The sequence below is a fragment of the Gasterosteus aculeatus genome, chromosome 20 (assembly GCF_964276395.1).
Source record: "Gasterosteus aculeatus chromosome 20, fGasAcu3.hap1.1, whole genome shotgun sequence".
Taxonomy (NCBI): domain Eukaryota; kingdom Metazoa; phylum Chordata; class Actinopteri; order Perciformes; family Gasterosteidae; genus Gasterosteus; species Gasterosteus aculeatus.
In genome coordinates this window covers 9,352,090-9,371,340 of record NC_135707.1, presented here as the reverse complement: position 1 = coordinate 9,371,340, position 19,251 = coordinate 9,352,090, and the positions used below count along the sequence as shown (strand labels likewise).

General features: G+C 43.5%; 2 protein-coding genes across 3 annotated transcripts; one reads left to right on the top strand and one right to left on the bottom strand.

The window, feature by feature from the left end:
• The first annotated feature begins 542 nt into the window (after positions 1-542).
• Positions 543-6,866, top strand: pdp1 (pyruvate dehydrogenase phosphatase catalytic subunit 1). 2 transcript variants are annotated; one of them, XM_040165874.2, is made up of 10 exons: positions 588-735; positions 1,099-1,249; positions 2,465-2,747; positions 2,841-3,008; positions 3,482-3,693; positions 3,914-3,995; positions 4,250-4,344; positions 4,425-4,593; positions 4,694-4,912; positions 5,141-6,866. In XM_040165874.2, the coding sequence occupies exons 3-10, from the start codon at positions 2,496-2,498 to the stop codon at positions 5,519-5,521; spliced, it is 1,578 nt and encodes a 525-aa protein (XP_040021808.2). In that variant the 5' UTR covers positions 588-735; positions 1,099-1,249; positions 2,465-2,495; the 3' UTR covers positions 5,522-6,866. The 2 variants fall into 2 exon arrangements, with proteins under 2 accessions (XP_040021807.2, XP_040021808.2); XM_040165873.2 differs by lacking the exon at positions 1,099-1,249 and having other exon boundaries at positions 543-735.
• Positions 6,867-8,644: 1,778 nt separating this feature from the next.
• On the bottom strand, positions 8,645-18,770 carry cdh17 (cadherin 17, LI cadherin (liver-intestine)). The gene is made up of 19 exons (XM_040166065.2): positions 18,581-18,770; positions 17,169-17,225; positions 16,632-16,727; positions 15,897-16,034; positions 15,647-15,782; positions 15,042-15,200; positions 14,619-14,771; positions 14,061-14,266; positions 13,797-13,928; positions 13,557-13,707; positions 12,657-12,866; positions 12,497-12,573; positions 12,225-12,413; positions 11,493-11,737; positions 10,478-10,608; positions 10,138-10,362; positions 9,916-10,026; positions 9,197-9,313; positions 8,645-9,075 (listed from the first exon to the last, which is right to left on the bottom strand). Exons 2-19 carry the CDS (start codon positions 17,214-17,216, stop codon positions 8,987-8,989), a joined length of 2,613 nt encoding a protein of 870 aa, XP_040021999.2. The 5' UTR covers positions 17,217-17,225; positions 18,581-18,770; the 3' UTR covers positions 8,645-8,986.
• Positions 18,771-19,251: the final 481 nt, after the last annotated feature.

Sequence of the window (19,251 nt, the reverse complement as noted above, 5' to 3'; positions counted from 1 at the left end):
GACATAGAGTTGCATATAGCTTGAAAGAGGAGAGTTTTTACCAAGAACACACAGAAGAAGCCATTGTCTTTCTCTGCCTTTACATCTGAAAAGCACCAAAATGTCAAAAACACAGAATGCCTCTTGTTTGCTTATTTAGTTATTTCCCTAACTACACATCAAAGGCTTCTCCCTTGATGTGTAGTTTGCAGCCAGGTCTGCGTTACCTATTTTGTAGTTTGTTTGCACAGTTTAGTCATTATATAGAAATATGCTTTAAGGCTTTTATCGCTGTTCAAACAATGCTACGGTACAGTGCTCCAAGTGCAATGTTTTAGCTGTCATCTTGTTATTAGGTGAGGCATTATATGACGAATATTGCTCTATGATCTCATAGATAAGATTAAACCTGATGCTCTCAATTTCACAGAATGCAAAGATGTTATAGTAACAATAATATTAAACTGCTTTTGGGGTATTAAAAACTCACCTATTAGACATTAAATTGGTTATTTGTTGTTGTCAGAAACGGAATATTATACATTTTTAATTGAAATGGTCTAATCGTTAACACAAAAAGACTACAGACTACATTGTTTTTGTTTTTGAGGGGTCCCACATGACGTCACTGTGGCGGACGGAGCTAAACCAATCAGCGTTCACTTAGCAGCACCGCTGCGCTCCAGACTGTTACAGAACACCAGGTCGGTGTTAAAGTCATGAACTTCAATAACTTCTTCACGTCCATCTGTTAAGGTGAGTCTGGCATTTTGACATCTAATCTACGCCGGCGTAGCTTTTCGGCTGGGCCTTTCCCGTTTTACCGAAGCAGGCATTATCCAGGTTGACGGTAGCCGGGTGGGTGTAACCCAGACAACATTAGCTTCCATTAGCATGTAGCTGTGTGGCTACTGTCCCTGGATGACCGACGCTCCCCGGATCCATCGGAAAGCCAACGTTCGCATTACCGTGTACTAAACAACGTGTCAGAGCCTCTGGTGTTTTGAAAGGAAAGTTCAGACCAAAGCTCGGATGCTTTCTTATGAAATACTTGCTTTGCTCCTAGTTAGCTCTGGGAAGCTAACGTTAAGTTAGTGATGTCAACTTTTTTTCCTGCAGAGCTCACAGCTGGCACGGGGCCCTCCCGGGTCTCTCTGCGGGCGACACCGCGCGTCTCCCCCGCTCACCAACGGCAACATACCGGGGTCACTAACACTTTGCAGCCGATGTTTGCGCCGTTGCATGTTTCTCCCTCCGCAGACTGACACAAGTAAGCGATCTATAGCGGCACATGTCCGCCACATGGGATCAGATATCATCGTCTGGAACGAGTTCAGTAGGTCATGATGATGGCAGAGGATTGCTCAATACCCAAATGTCAGGGCTGAGGTTGTTCCGAAGCTATTTATAGCCAAGCTGATCTAAAGTTGGAGAAGAGAGAAGCGCTGCAACCCAAGTCTCCGGGACGTGTCCGAGCAACGTTACTCATTTTAATGAGGCCTCCGGATAGAAAAAAGTGAACTATGCGGAAACTTCACGATAAAAAGTCAGCTGCTGCAGAAAAGCTCTAATTGATATATATATGTATATATATATATATATATATATATATCAATGTGTATGTGTCTTGATGGTACCACAGGTGCAGGATGTTTGATTGTGCTGAGCGTGCAAGTAGAACATAAATCCGAGAAATTCAGCTTGATGCGCTTTGGTTCCCTTTTCAGAAATCAGTTTATTCAGTAAACGTGGCTCTAACTAACCGCGTTAATAATCCAACTCCTGTGAAGGTCGTTATGAAACTACACAAGAGGTGTTGATTCAACTGCGTGGTCATTTAGCAGGATGACGTTTGTGGGGTTGTTAAACTATATTTAGCAAATAAAGTGTACAAAATAATAGAAACATCTGTCTGCATAAGGCGATACTATCCAACAACACGTCAATGAACGTTATATTCTGCTAAAACTGACCATACCGACCTAGATGGATGAAGGATCTGTTGTGGTAGAAAACATTCATTTCAATGAAGCTAACAACCAGGGTAACTGAGTGCATAAATGAAATCTCCGGTACGGGCTACCAACGGCCTAAATTGTCCAAATACTTTTTCCATTGCTGCCACTGTTTATTTACAAAGATTTAATACAGTTTACCTTTTTTTCCTGACTCTTAAATGTCCAGTTGGATGGCTGTATTTCACCACATGAGATTTAGCTTTTGTCCGATGTTAACCAAACCAGGGAGTGGAGAAAAGTGATGGAAGCATCAAGTTCTCCAGTACAATCAACAGTCTCATTTTTTTATTTATATATTCCTAAAAAGGGCTATTGCCAAAGATTGGACTGTAAACAAATACGCTCTTATCAAGGAACACAATGTTTGCTAACTAGTGCGAGGAGACTGTTGTCTGTACACTGATGCCTCTTTAAAAGAAATACATTCAGCTGTGGCTTTATGAGCTCTCTATGTTTGCCTTCAATAGGGTTGTGCGTGGACCTGGTAGCCCTTCAGCCATGCCTGTGACATCTCAGCTGCTCAGGGGTTTCCCCCGTGCGAAGGTCTTAGCCTCCAGCCTGTTACCATGCCAACAACACCAGGCCCAGTCAGGACCCGCCGCTCACCGACCCCGTTCAGGACGGCCGTCCCGTATGTGGCAGGGCCACCAGCACTCCCGAAGCTACCGGACAACCACAGTGCTCGGCAGCTACATCCTCACCCCCCCGCAGGTCAACTCCATTCTGAAGGCCAACGAGTACAGCTTCAAGGTTTGTGGGGTCGTTCATGCAAACGGAAAACCCTTCTGGCTGTCTCTGCATTTCAGTTTCCATCTCACCCTTATTTAAATGTTGTTGTTCCAGGTGCCTGAGTTTGATGGGAAGAATGTGTCGTCGGTGATGGGTTTTGAGAGCAATCAGCTGCCGGCCAACGCTCCTATAGAGGACCGCCGAAGTGCGGCCACGTGTCTGCAGACACGAGGGATGCTGCTGGGTGTGTTTGATGGCCATGCTGGCTGTGCCTGTGCACAGGTGAAGCTGACTTTTCACATTTCCCTTTTAATGTAGTAATGCATGTACTGTTCATTAGCGGGTCCATACTTTTTAAAACTTCAAATTTCATTGTAGTATCCCATCCAGTGATGAGCCCTTATATCCGATCGCGAAGGCGTGTGTTTTCTATTCTTTTGCAATGACTTTTCTTGGGTAAAATTTGTTGAATTTGTCTGCGTTCAATATATTTGCTTATACATATACTTAGTAGAGCCTGAAGCATGATGACATGAAGTTGTAAACATAATAAACAGGCTTGTTTGAGGAATGGATATATTCTATTATTTTCCTCTGATGTTTTGCACAGATGTTTCTACTATTTTGTTATTAAAGCTTTTCCAGATGTTCATAAATAGGGACATACCAATTTATGCCTTCTAAATGAACTCGTTTTTGTTTTTTTTTGTCATTTGTAAATACCCTGTTTTCCCAACTCTCCTCTTCTCTGCCAGGCGCTGAGTGAGCGGTTGTTTTACTACATTGCCGTGTCCATGCTGCCGCACAACACACTGTGTGAGCTGGAGGCGGCGGTGGAGGCCGGCCGGCCCCTCAGTCCCATCCTGCAGTGGCACAAACACCCCAACGACTACTTCAGCAAGGAGGCTCAGACTCTCTACTTCAACAGCCTCCGGACCTACTGGCAGGAGTTAATAGATCTCACCAGGTGACGACCGGGAATCCTGTTTCTAAAGGGTATCATGTGCTGTCGGATTTCTTTGCTTATCCTATCATTTCAAACCAAATTTCCTGGTTTCATTTTCAACTGGACCTCCGTTCAACACGCAAACGCCAACACTGACCCGGCTGTTGTTTTGCCCATATTGCTTTTCTCTTTTCTCTGTCCTTATGTTTCACACACATTGCTCCCTTTTCTCTGTTTTCAGCCCGGGTGATATTCCCGAAACCCGCGAGGCGCTGCTGAATGCCTTCAAGAGGCTGGACAGTGACATTTCCCTGGAGGCTCAGGTAATGACCGCGTGCTGTTTCAACCTAAAAAAGTGCTTCTGTGAGGCACTCAGAATGAGTCCTAAACTTAGAAAATCCCAAGGCTAGTTTTGCACGTTCTCTTGATTTATGGCCCCATTCTAGGTTTCACTCCGCAAACAAACACAGTGAAATAGGCTCTTGGTTTGGATAACGGTTTTGTTCAATGTTGCAAATGACTTGTCTACATAAGCCATTCATTGTTAAATCACTCACGGCGTTATTCTGCCACGCAGGTTGGTGACCCAAATGCTTACCTGCATTACTGGGTCCTGAGAGTGGCCTTTTCTGGAGCGACGGCCTGTGTGGCTCACATCGATGGATCAGACCTGTAAGGAGGATGAAAACGCGCACACATTTGAACCAAACTGACATTCTGAGCCTTGCTTCTTCGTCTTTCTCTTCCTAAAGGTTTATAGCCAACTCGGGCGACGCTCGGGCAGTGCTGGGGGTGCAGGCGGAGGATGGTTCGTTCAGCGCTCACACACTCTCTAATGACCACAGCGCCCAGAATGAGGAAGAGGTGGCTCGGATACGCGCTGAACACCCTCCGTCAGAGAGAAAGACCGTGATCCGACAGGTGATGCACCTACTAATCGGCACAATGTGGTTGTTGTTGTTGTTGTTGCTCCAGCATTTATTAAAACCTCTTACCATCTCTCTGTCACCTTCTTTACCAGGACCGTTTGCTCGGCCTCCTCATGCCACTACGGGCGTTTGGGGATGTGAAGTTCAAGTGGAGTATCGAACTGCAGAAGGGCGTGTTGGAGTCCGGACCGGATCAGCTCCATGAAAACGAGCACACCAAGTTCATCCCTCCCAACTACCACACGCCCCCCTACCTGACCGCCGAGCCGGAGATCACGTACCACAAACTGCGTCCACAGGATCGCTTCATGGTGAGGGAAGACCGATCTGCTCTGTTGTCTTTAGTGAATGTACTGTTCATGCAGGTGTTTGCTCTGTTATTTACATCCCAGACGCACCAGTTGGGTGGGCTTTAGTTTGGCATGACAGACAAAGGCTGCAGTTTGTGAAAGATTCTTCTCCAGTTTCACAATCGACAGAGCGACATGACGTACCACCGGTGTGTGTTTTCGGATTCCAACTCTCCTCCGTTCTTGCAGGTCATCGGCTCTGATGGCCTCTGGGAGACCCTCCACAGACAGGAAGTGGTTCGTATTGTCGGCGAGTATTTGACCGGGGTGCACCTGCGTCAGCCCCTCAAAGTCGGAGGCTACAAGGTCACCCTGGGGCAGATGCAGGGGCTGCTCGAAGAGAGGAAGGCCCGCATATCTTCGGCTTTCGAGGATCAGAACTCGGCGACCCACCTGATTCGTCATGCGGTGGGAAACAACGAATTCGGCACGGTCGACCACGAGAGGCTGTCAAAAATGCTGTCGCTGCCCGAGGAGCTGGCTCGCATGTACCGCGACGACATCACCATCATCATCTCTCAGTTCAACCCTCACGTGTTTGGAGCACAGAGGCCAGAGGCGCAGTGCTGAGTTGTATAAAAGGTCCTGCGGGAGGAGGGCGCACACTGGTGTAACTGTGTACATTACACACGGGGACCCTCTGCGGACAAAAAGGTCATACTAAGAAAACATCTGTCCAGCAGCCGGAAGAATTGTTTTAACTTTAAATATATAAATAATTTGTATGTTTGTATGCAGTGCTAGAGGAGGCCCTACTTCCTCATGAAGGTAAAGTATCTTCCCTAGATTGAAGTGTCATATACATATATATATATTTAGTACAACATATAGTACATCAAGTTCAAATCTGCGTCGCTAAAAAGACGCTTGTTACAGTCCGCGAAAAGTGTCAACTTCCTTTCTTTGCTGAAAGACGATGCAGGGTTGACACTATCCAGAGAAGATGATGAGTCGGGTCTTAGGAAGTAAAAAGGTTGCAGTTCAGGACGTCCCGACTGGACCCGCTTCTCTTGCCATTTGATTGCCAACGCTCTCCTTCTCTGCTCTCGGGGGTTATTTGCCTCCCGGGCACATTTCGTCTTACTTTCTATACTGAGTCTGTTACAACTGGGGACTGTTGCATCTGTATGTTTTTACTCCTTCATTGTATGATATAGTTGTACTGTCCAAACGTAAACATTTATACTTAAGTCTGTGGGTATATAGATGATGATGACGACGCACTGGCTTTCAGGTAAAAGTGATTGTGTCAACTACTGACTTTGAGCTCAAATGTGTGTACATCCAAATTGGGTTAACAATGTAGTACCCTAAAGTAGCCATTAGACATGAGAGATAACACTATAGTGTAGTGGTCACCACACTGCATGGCACACCCTCACGAGCCCAAAGATCTGTTTCAGGGGTTCCAAGATGAGAGTGTATCTATTTTAAATCAAAACTGGATACCTTTTTAAAGTGAAAGTATTTCACAAGCCAAAAGGCGGGAAACCACCAAACTAGAGGTTGTTGTATCTCAAATGCAATATGGTGCATTGCACATGCAAAATGTAGAGACTGCAGCGTCATGCAGAGTGCACCACTGATGGTAGACTGTAGAAGTAACAATTATGTGTATAATACTCTCTACTTGCATATTACAGCACCACTTTGGTTTGTAGTGGGGAGAGATTCAAAGTCAGTATGTTAGTGAGCAGTAACACGGAAGCGTTCTCTTAAAACTAGTTGAACGATTGTGTGTTTAGTGTAAAACCCAAACGAATGTACATTTTGTGAAACGCTCTTTGAGTTGTAAACATTGTTTATTCAGCTCTTGCTTTATGTTACACAGCTTCTCTAAAGTTGTATTTATGAATCATAAGTTATGCGGGTTACGTTTTGTATGTGAAACGGTTTAATAAAGCGCTGAATACGCCTCACTGCTTCGGTTAATCCTCAACCACCAGGACGCCACACATTTAAGGATACTTCACTTTATGTGTTTCCATTTTTCTCCTTCAGAGATTCATTGTTCTTTTCACTCCACAGCTTTAGCTTACAGATTCTAATATAAAACTAGAAAATCCGTCTGCATTGCTTAGTTGATTAAACAAAGGATCTGAGTACTTACTCCTCTTAAAATAAACACCAAGTCAGGTAACCGCCGCTAGATGATGCTGCGGTATTAAAACGGTGTGAGGAGGTTTAACTATTCAAGCTCTGAGAAAATATATATCAAACGTTGAGATTGTTTATTTACAAATTATAATTTTGATGCAGTCCCATTTCCTGTTGTGTCACAAAGACGAAGCTTGACTCTTGAGGCAACAGCTCTCGTTGGTTGTCATAATGTTTACATGCTGTAAGCGTCCGGAACAACTGGTGTGTCTGGTTTCTAGGTGACATCCAGTCAGTTCACTGGGAATAATCCTCTCTGGTCAGTGGTGCACACATCCTTTTTTTTTCCAGGACGAGTTCGTGAAAGCAGGCCGAGCGACATTTGGTTACGTGCTCAAACTTTTCTGTGCTAAAAATGCAGAATGTGTAATGCAACTCATCCCAGATTGTTTTGATCCCAGAGTTTTATTACACACTAATAAGACCATGTCTTTCTCTGACCTACTAACCCTAACCGAACAGAGAAGAGCTCCATATCATCCAATCTAGTGATATGATCAATTGTCACAATTTGTGATGGTGCATTCTGTAAAATGATTTGAAAATTCAGTTCTATCCACACAGAATTAACTATTATTTATAAAGTGACATATTTAGTTCATTCTTAAAAGCAGAATGGATCATTTAAGTCCCTTCTGCCAAATTATAAAAATGACATGTCAAGTTACCGACTTTGTGGAAAACACATGGAAAAGTGTAAATGAGAAGGTTTCCCCAGAAAAACTGAATTTCAGTTTTGGGCTCTTTTGCAAGACAAAGGTGGTTCGGGTAATAGCCAGGAATATCCAACAACGAATTCAATGTCAAATGAAAGATTATCATTCAAATAGTAGTAACATGTAAAATGACAAAGAAATCTACATGAAAAATGGAAATGTATATAAATCAGGGTAATAATGTTTTCCATTTTTTAACCCACACTGTTAAACGCTCTCTTTCTTTCAAATTCTCCCATCAACTCTCCCAAGACTGTGTGTGTGTCTCTGTGTGTGTGTTGTGGAAAGTGTTGCCGGGATACAGCGGAGGAGAGAGTGCAGACGCGGCTCCGTGTTGAGTTTGTCATCATGAGGCCATTTCTCAGTCCACTCACTCTGACACTGTTCTTGGTTTTGTCTTTTGGAACCTGCATCAGACCAGTGCGATGACTCACCCTGAACACGCTCACCGCTACTCACCAACATGGACGCCTGGACATGGGAGGACGCGCGGTCATGGCGGCACATGCGACAGCCACGTTCAACTCTCACGTGGATGCGTCATTTTCTTTGGTGCGCAGCGGCCTCTTTGTGCTCCATCAAAGCCCACGATCCTGCCAATTCATCCTTTCAGCGGCTCTAACAAACGGCCGCCTGCCTCCCGCTGTTAAAGAGATGACTCAGAGCATCACTGTCTGCAGTACTTTGACTGCTAAGCGACAGACTTGGAGAGGTAAGAAAATAGACACACGTGTACACATGTTGCGGTGCACTGCTGTTCACACACACACACACACACACACACAGGCTGAAACGCACAATGACAAGGTGAAAACCAAAGTGTCCCCAGGTTCTTTGTTTATTAGAAATAGAGGTCGCTTCTCACAAAAGACTTATTGTTATTACACACAAAAATGTCTTTAGTTTATATCTCAACGCACATATGCATGATTAGAATGGGACATGTGACTGTAATTAGGTATTCAAAGCATTGACAAAGCGGCTCTATCCTGTAAATAAAATAATGTTATGTATTAATGTGTGTGGGTGTTAATAATTCATTCTTTTTTAAAGCAACTGCAAAAACAACTGTAATCTGCCAGGTCTTGGTTTGAGGATGGCGCACGTAAATGTGACAGAGAAAGTCATTTGTATAAAAGTAGAAATATGTGTTTGTGTGTGACTACATAAAGGCCCTCTCTTCTCCTTCAGCCAGGGTCGTCTTCTTGTTCCTTTTGTTCGCACGTTTGATCACTATGATGAAAGCAATAACTGCAACGAGACAAAAGCAAAATCAAAATGGAGTCAGCGTCATCGACTGAGAACCAGGTGATAACATCAGAATGTGCCGGATAATCGCTCATCCATGTGTGGGTTTTATATGGAGACTCACTGCAGAAACCAACAGTGCCACCAATGATCCCGATGGTGGGTCCTATCCCATAACCGAGGGCCCGTTCCTCCGGTGCAATGTAGCAGTAGCCCAGCTCCGTGCAGTTACACACTCGCACTGTTAGACAGAGGAGAGAACAAACACACATGAATGCCGTATAGGGCAACAAAAAAATATGTTAATTAACCTTGTTAGTTTACCTTACAAAACCAATATCTTATCAGAGCACGTGAAATTCCATTTAATTGCATGTCTTGTCATGCTAAAATAAATATATAAAGTGCTCTTAAACACGAGCACCGTTGTTATTTCTGAAGACTTAAAAATAATTGGATTTTTTTAAGGGAACAGAGGAGCACAGTCATTTTCATTAAATTTAATTCAATTATTTTAAGAAAATAACATATTTGATGGGGACTATTTCCAGCATCAAATTAATATACACTTTGTGCAGTACTTACAGCAACGGTGTAATGAATGGGATTATGTCAAAAGGTCAAGAGGTTCACAGTAATGATCTGTAACTCACTGAAACAACGTGGCTAATGTCTGAGTTTTTAATTGCGTTTTTGGACAACAGTTGATTCTATGGCACAGAGGCATAAACGTTATCATGCTTTAGCTTCAAAGAAAACTCAACACAATGCTGGTTATTGTCTTTTTTTCTAGTATTGGTCTTCAGATTTATCCTTTTAACTCAACTTATAGAATGAACTCACCCTCAAACGATTGTGTGATCCCCATGCCGGCGTTGTCTTTGATATTAATGGGGAGAATGAAAGTTTTATCTTCCGTCGGTGCTTTCCTCAGGGTCAGCTTAGCTGCTGTAGCTGCATGACATAGAAACATACACACAATGCAATGAATTAAACGTGCAGCTCAATTTGACCCCATCTTTACATACCTCACTTCAGCACAGCTCTTTAAGTGTGTCGGCTTACCGTCGATACTTTTCAGTTCCCAGTTGGGGGATTTCTTGCCGTGGGCGAAAGCGAAGGTGAAGGGCTGGGAGAAGGGGCTGCTGTCCGCGTCTTGGGCCTTGATGATCACAGGTTGAGGCTTCCTCACACAGATGAAGGCCTGGGTCTCCATCAGTTTGGGCACGTTGTCGTTCACATCCAGCAGCCTCACATGAACGACACGCTCAGACAACTTTACCGGATTATCTTAAGAGAGGAGTCAGAAAGTGTTGAAATGCCTCGTTGATTTAACAGTTTGTCGGAGATGATGAACAATACACAAAAATATACAATGAACTATTGTAGGAGCCTAATATCTCACCCTTCTCAAACGCAGTGACAGTGACTTCAAAAGTCTCCTGGATCTCTCTGTCCAACTTGTCTTTTGTCTTGATCTCTCCTGTGGCGGCATCGATCGTCAGCCAGCCGCGAGTGTCACCGTCCATCTTAAAACTGCACAACACACATACGCAGAGCACATATCAAACAAATCAATAGTCCACGAGCAGCAGTAATGTTAATAAACAAAGCCAGAGCTTTTCTACCGGAACAATTCCTAAGTTATGAAATCCATGCATGTGTGTGTTTGTGCTCAGGCGCCCATTGTACACCACATGTTATTAAAGCTGGTGAAGTGATAAACATGGACATTGTGTACATAGTGGAGCACACTATAAGTGTTTAGTTGTGGTCTTCTGTGTGCAGGATTTAAGATTGCAGATTGTGTCCAGCTGAAAACTCCTCCACTCTCCAAGTGTGTCACAGAACTACAGTGGCTTTCAGGTAACATAAAGACACAATATGCCCCCTTTGGAGACGGAATTTGGTTTGCCCCTTCAACATGGCTGACGTGAAGAGGACCCGCTCCAAAAACACAATTTTGGTTTATTTACGGAAAACATAGTTATGAATATCATATTTGGGATTTCAGCCAATCAAGCCTCCTAAATCCTACACAGTTACGTCAATTGTGTCTACATTATGTCCATCGTTTATTGGGTCGTACCACAAATTTCCCCTTTGGGCACATTCCAGTTTTTAAGGTCTTAAGGGGCCTTGGACAAACTGCAGTTTAACGCATTAGGCTGGTGTCATTTTCAATTTCTAAAAACCATGAAACGCCTCAAGACTAACAATATGTTAGTAGACCTTCAACTTCCCAACTCTCTAACCTGTCCGTCTCTCAGCTGAAGACCGACATCTTTACACAGGTTTTCAATTCAAAATCAGGCTTCTGCTACGCAGACAATACTTGTTGACGGATTAATTCATGATGAGTTATGGTGTTATTATTTGCTTTATTTCCCCCGCGTCGTCTTAGGGTTCTGTCTGCGCACCTGATCTCTTTGCCCTCTGGATCCTTCGCCTGCACAGTGAGCAGCACCGATCCCTTGGTGGTGTCTTCGGGCACAGTCACATCCAGGATGTCCAGACTGAACTCAGGAGCCTCGTCCACGTCGGTGAGAGACACTGAGACGGAGGCTGTGGATTCGCTGCCGTACTCCAGACCCTTCACCAGCGGCTCTGGGTTACGAGCATCGATCTGGAGCCTGTAGGAGGCGGAGGACTCGAAGTCCAGAGGCTGTTAGGAGACAGGAAGGCAGCGTGGAGCGTGTTGAAGTGACTCTGTCACACATCCTTGAGCTGGAGAATACTCTCTGCTTGTCCTAGACATTTAACATTCACAATACGCACCAATACCTTGAGAATTATTGAACATTATCTCATTGCTTCATAAACAAGTAGTAAAAATCCAAATCCACTAGCGATAGGGTTTGAAAGGACAATTTTTATAGGTAAATCCATTAAGCAATAAATGTGATCTGTAATATTTTTCTGATATTGCGAGTGTTTTTATATCAGATTACTTCGGTTGTCAAATAGGAGGATTTGCAGGTTTTCCTTTTCATATAATTATAAATTTGACAATAACCAACCATTTTAAAGAGCACACATTTTTTGACATTAAATGTGTTAACGGAAAAGATCAAAAGTTGCATGCCTATATAAAACACAAAGAGGTTGTTGTATGACATGATCTGAGTGTGTTTTTGTGGGAGATAAGGTACCTTAACTACGACCAGATGGCCGACGCCTTTCCCGTCGGTTTCCACGGTGAAAATCCCTTCGTCGTCGCCGGCGGTGATCGTGAACTCAATGAGGGAGCTGCCGCTGTCGGGGTCATCAGCGTCTGATGCTCTGATGGTCACCACCGTGTGTCCCACTGGAGTGTCCTCCGATAGAGTGTGTCCGCCATACTGCACACGGACACGGAAACATGGAGAAAATCAGCCAAACAGCACGAGAAACCCGATGCAGAGAAGGTGTCCCGATTGCTTACGTTGTTCTCCTCGAAAAGGGGCAACTCGTTGTTGATGTCGATGATCTTGACGACGACCTTACATTCTGTGCTGAAACCTTGACACAAAAAAGCATGTGAGGTTAAAAAAAGACTCAATCTCTATTTAGAGTTGTGTTGAATGTCACAGTTTGCGCGTTACCTGCGTCGTTGACTCTGACGTTGAGGTTGAACGTCTGCTGGTCTCTGCGCTGCAGCGGCCGCAGGACCTGGATTCTTCCAGAAGCAGCGTCGATGGAGAAGACGTTGGCTGAGTTGAGTGGATCTTGGGACACGATGGCGTAAGTCAGCTGAGAGTTCAGTGTCCCGGCTTGATCGTCGTCACGGGCCAACAAAAGGCCGACCAGGCTGCCTGGAACCACAAGTATGACAAGCGTAAGAGGAACAAAAACACTGTTGAATTCAAGAGATCTCCAGACGACTCTGAGTTGTTTTCTCTGACAGAGAGTAAATCCCACTGTGCACGACTGCGGTGTCCAACAAAAATTGAAGCTAGATTCAGAATCTGCTCACAACAACTTTCAATGCCTCTTTCACGGCACTGGTCATTCTGTCTCATGATATTTCTCCTTTTGTTTAAGTTCCAGCCATTTCACTGACATTTTAGTGTACCTTTTTTACATTGTTGAATTTAAAACATGCCTCTACAATATAATAATGTATTACTACATAAAGTAGTTATATATAGATGCAGCATTTATGTAATTGTGATGTATTTATAGATATAAAAAGATAACAAAACATGTGTCATTATGCAGAATACGCATTTCAATACGCACTACAATACTACAGGATTTGCATTTTTTTTAAATGTGTAAGTACTCTTTTCACTCCAAACAACCATTCTTAAATCAATCTTAAGTATAAATCTTTGATGAGTTTGGACTCAGAAGAAGGAATGGATAGGATAAATTCAAAGCAAGAGAAGAGAACTTTAAGATAAACTACGGCATCATAGCGACCTTCAAGCACATGTAACAAGCTCTACGCTATGAATGTGTTATGTCATGATCACACACACACACACAGACACACATCTTACCTCCCGGCTCACCCTCCTGCACCTCAAACACGCTCTCCTGATGTACACAAACTGGTGCGTTGTCGTTCACATCCTCCACCAAGACCTGAATCTCCATTGGTGATTCCACCTGTTTGTCGCCGATATCTAATGCGAACACCACCAGGATGTACTGAAACACAACCAACACAAGTTCAAGAATAATTGTTTTTAGATGGGATAAAAAAGATGCATTCACCAAACAAAGCCTGTATACTGTACCATGTCTTTGTCTTCTCTGTCCAGCTCCTCTGTCAGATGTATTTCTCCATCCGGTGTGATCTGGAAGGGGAATTTCTGCTCTCGTTCTTTCTGCATTAACACGTACACGGCGTCCGGATCATTAGACTCGACCTGGATCCAAAACGTGGGAAAGAGGCCAATGTAGGACGGTTATTTACTGGATATGGAATAGGTAAAGTGAGCGTGTGCCCTTTAACGTATCTGCATTTGTGCGATTTTTGCAGAGCTGACATCCCAGCGCACCTTTGCGATGACCACAGGGTACGTTTCCTTTAAGTGCTCTCTAACAGTAATGGGTCCAGGATTGACCCACAGGTTCTGCTGCACAACAATCTGCACCCTGGTGTTGCCACTCAGCGCGGTCTGCGACGCTCCTCCCAGGTCCTGCACGCGCACTGTCAGGGTGTAGTCTGGGTCCTCCAAGGGGTCCACATTTCTCCTCCTAATCTCTGACACCCCAGAGAAAAATGAAAGTTGCAATGTAAGACAGAAAGAGTTAAAGGTTGCGCAACGTAAACTAGATCTCCAATTTTGTAAAACTAGGTCGTGGAGGCTTAACCGCTCTCTCCCGGCTGAACTCATCAACTCAACACCCAAAGAATTCCCACGAGCACTCGTCCCTGGACAGTCGTTTCTTTATTACACACAACTAACACTGTGTGTGAGGTCACTTTTAAGACTTTAGACACCAATGTGTCAAAATAAACTCTGTGTATGGAGTTGTGAGCCACACTTCACTCTGCAGATTAGAGGTTTTAAACATTTTTGGAGAAGTTTCATCTGGTCCTGCTGGACGCGAACCTGCTCTTTCCACGCAGGTGAAGAAGGGGTTTTCGTCGAAGGGGATCTTCTGCACTGGACAGTAGTCGTTAAACTTTGTCCTCAGAGCATCAATGCTCTGGTCTTCTCCTCTGCCATAACGGATGCCTTCCCTGGCTTTGAGCTGCTGTGTCCCTGTCAAAGAACACACGTCCGTCAAATATAGTTCAGAACAATGCCAAACAGGTCACAGATGTAAACAGCCATCTTCAAACACAGTGTCATTGTGCTCACACACACTCAAAGTAATCAGCGATCAGGATGTCTCCACTGAGCTTTTAATCTTGATCACCCAAGATGAGCCGTGTAATCTGGATTAACGGTGGCACTATAGGACCAGATTACAGACAGAGATAGACATATTATAAGCATTCCCCCAGACAGAGCACCTAGTTCTGCTATCACCTGCTTCTGTGGTGGAGATCTCTCCGGTGTCGGGGTCGATGTGGAACAGGGGGGTGGGGGGTTTGTTGGGGATCTGGCTGACCAGGCTGTAGCTCAGACGAGCGTTGGGAGTCTCCGGGTCGTCGTGATCCGACGCAAACACGCGAATAAATGGGACACCTTGAAGAAGAAAACTGATGTTAAAGTCTCACTTCAGTAACAAGACATCCTGAGTACGATAAAACAGAGTGTTAACACTGGATGTCAATGAACGCATATGCTATATGTAATATAACCATAGCCATTAGTTCCCCTTTGTCGCTTTGTCACAGTTGTCTTATGATTGCGTCAAGTTGCATCCTAGAAAGCACTTAGCAGTTTATAGGCTTATAAAGATTATGTAAGTTATCTGAGTGTATTTAAATACTTGTTCTAACGTTATATTGAAACTGTATAATGTTTACCTTAGATGTGCATGCAGGTGAACACTACACAGTCCTCAGTGATTTCACACAATTACATAAAGGTGGCACTAATGCGCAGGAAGGCCTATGGGCCTTAAATCCCATTTACAACAGTTTCTGTCATGGATCCACATTTGAATGGATGCCACTGTAAACACACACCCGCTGGATGGTTTTCCCTGACAGCAGCTGTGTACACGCTCTGGTTGAAGAATGGAGCGTTGTTGTTGACGTCCAAAACATTTATGGTCACATAAACTGGTCCTTCCACAACTTCATCATCTGCCAGCGCCTCCACCTGTTAATAGACGTACACGTGAACACAAGTATGTAAAAATACACATTTGATTGCTGCTGTATTGTCAACGTTTTATTTTCTTTGTTTTTAGAAGAAGAAAGAGAAACACCGAACCATTATGGTGTAATGGTCATCTTGGGACCAGTCCAGAGGCTTTTCCAGGTAGAGCCACCCGTCCTTTGAAATCTTGATGTCTTCCTTACCTTCTCCACTCAACCTGAAGCTATTAACCCCTGGATGGGCCACTTGAAACTATATGAAAGATGGGGAAGAGGGTAGAAACATGCATACAACATTACAGTAAATATTAAGCCATTTATCGTCATATTTCTTCACACCCAAACAGCAACAAAAGAAACCAGTTAAGTGCTTGTCCATCTATTTGGGATTTGGGCCCCCTGAAAATGTTCACAAAATGAATCACAGGGGTTGTAAGATACTTAGAAGTTAGATTTTTGTGCTTTTCTCCAATCATTTTGAAACTTGTATATATTGAAGAATGTTTCCTCTCGATTCGATTCAATCAATAATCAACAATTAAACACTGTTTATTGAGAAAATCAGTCTTTGGTAAAAGAAAATTGGAAACATGTAAAAAAAAAGGGCCACCGGTAGATATAAGTACGGTTTTATACTGCATTTCGAAAACCCAATGCCAGATCTCAACTTAAAAATAAATTCATAACTATAGCTCTTACTAATGCAGTTTAGTAAAAACTAGAATATTTATTTTTGAAATGTCATAAAGTAGTCAAAATGTAAATAGATGCAAAAAGTCAGTAAAATTGTGCTTGAATACAATACTTGAGTACTTCTATCTATGTTCCACTGCCGGCATGTGTGTAATACCTGATGCATGGGATACGGCACCGGTGTGTCCTCCGGCACATCCAGCGCTGTGTTCTCGAACGCGCCCTTCTTTTCCTCCAGGTCCTTCCCAGCAACCTATCAGAGCAGAGAAACAGAGGTTCAAAGGTCATTGACCATAGCACAGGCTGAGGTAGAATTGACCTTCTCTCACTCACGCCCACATTTGCCCTTTAACACATTCTGTACCAGAGCTGAATGAAGTCAGGTGTGGAGGCCCGGTTTTTACAGCCCAGTTATTTATTGAACCAAAATGACGAGTGGGGGAAATCTCACATCCCACTGCATCACAGGGGAGCAAAGTCTACAGACAAAGGGCCGATCCTCAGTTTAGTAACAATTTGGACTTTATTTCAGTTTCAAATAAGTTACCAAAGCTTTTCTTACACATCTTCCTTTAACCTTTGACATTTTCCTTGCACAAGATGCAACAAGCATTAGTTTACAGGTTGCTGTGTTTGTCCATCTACTGAATATGTATTGAAGGACAGTGGCAACAGTTGGCAGTTATGTACTTACAATGCTGCAAAGGAGCGGGAGCAACAACAGATGCATCATGGGTGTCATGTTCACACTCTGGGAAGGAAAAGTGGGAGGAGGAGACAGGGGGGATATGAATTAATGGAGAAGGAGAAAGCAGGAGGCTCGGGAGGAAGGAAGGTGACATGAGAGGAGGATTTCAATTAGACATTTCAATTTTACATGGCAAATTATTCGCTGTTTAATTCACATCTGATGCCTGTAGAAATAATGAAAACTGGTGTGGATAATTGTTGCGCAGCTAACATTTACCGTGCCGTGCCTCAGTACATTACTTTCTACATTCCGCAGGAGGAGTTATTAATTAATAAGGAGGATGGACAGAGGAAATCTGTCATGTGTCTCAGGGCATCCACACATGTATGTGACTCCACCTACACGAGCAGGTTAACCTTCCTCATAAGGACACAGAAGAAACTGAAAGTCGGAGCTTTCATGAAATGCCAGACTTGCGTCAAATGTGTCCACACTAAGGTGTTAATATGACGCAGGTACCCAAAGGTCAGTGAGCAGTGTTTAACCTCAGTGACTTTAGAGCAGCCGTCCTTGTGTGTTTAGTATGTGCGGGTGTGGTCATTTAGTTTAAAATAATGAAAACAAACACATTTACTGTCTATCTGACACACGGAAGCCACATAATAGATTAATTATCATTGTGTATCAATTCCTTTGACCGCGATGAGGAAGGATCAAAGATATTATACAGTGTTAAATTCGAATGGCAGATGAAAATATAAAGTACTGTTTAACATTGCATGGACACTGCTTTGGGTAACAGGAAGAAATGAATCATTTCATGTCAAACAAAACTGTTATTAGTGTCAGTATTGATAAGGTAACAGGTTGAGGATCTGCAGACTAAAGTGCAGGCAAAGAGAAGAGTAAAGTCAGCCGGCCCAGACAAGTGAAGGTGACATTGAGTCATAGCCAGTGACCTTTTTGTAGCGTAGCACCCTTTGTCACCACCATCGTGCACTCGTTTTTAAGAAAACAACAATTTTACTTATTATTATTAGATACTTTAATACTAGTATTAGCATTTCTGTCTCCATGTTGAAAGATATCTCTGTTTTAACTAACAAACCATTACTACAATCACCAATTTACGGAGATTTTGTTTTAACTTGAATTCCAGATAAATGTGATAATCTTCCCGATACGCCAGGAGCAACAATCCAGGAAGCCACGACGGACGACAGGCCACTGAGGCCCGGCCAAAGTCAAGTGAAGATCAGGGAACTTTTAAGACAAACTTAAACCATGTGACACATCTAACACAGTCTGGTAAAACCAACGGTGGCAGTCCAGTGTGTGTCTGATTCACACAGCAATAACTACTCCAAAGACTCAAAATGTCCCAAGTTGGGAAACAGGAAAGCGAGAAGACTTACCTTATCGGAGCGATTGAGCGACTCACTCCTGAGGCCTCAGTGTGGTCTGAGCAGCTGCATCCTTTTCTAGTCAAACGTTAACTTGTGTTAACCAGCAATGTTTTATTGGATCTAATGATTGTCTAATCACCCTTCCCTCATGTGGAGCGAGCCAATGGGGAGAAGCTGACGAGAGACAGGAAGAACAGTGCCGCAATGCTACGTACAGTACTGTAAAATACCAATTCAAAGACCGTTAAAACGTAATATTAGCTGCTGATTTCACCCTTAAACGCTTATATATTGAGTTCTCTTTGTGGGTGTTATTTGTAAAAACAATAAAGTTGAAGGAATCTCACATTAGTCGAGTACTTTAAGTCTGCATGTGTGTGAGTTATGAACAAAAGAGGCCAAAGACAGTGTATCAATGGGGCAGATTTCTCTAGATATCCGGTGTTCGGCATGTCAGTTTCTAATGTCCCCTCAGACTTTGACCTCTGCACCTCTGCAGTGTTTCCTGTAAGATTTTCCATTGGTATCAGTCCCTGATAAGGAGCATTGTGTGTAGACAACAGGAGTAACAGATTACACTAACAATCCAATGCATCATAAGAATGCAAACCTATGGGGTCATCTGGTGTGATCGGGCAGTTCGAGGCACAGCTATAAAACTGCTAAAAGCCGGTGTGATT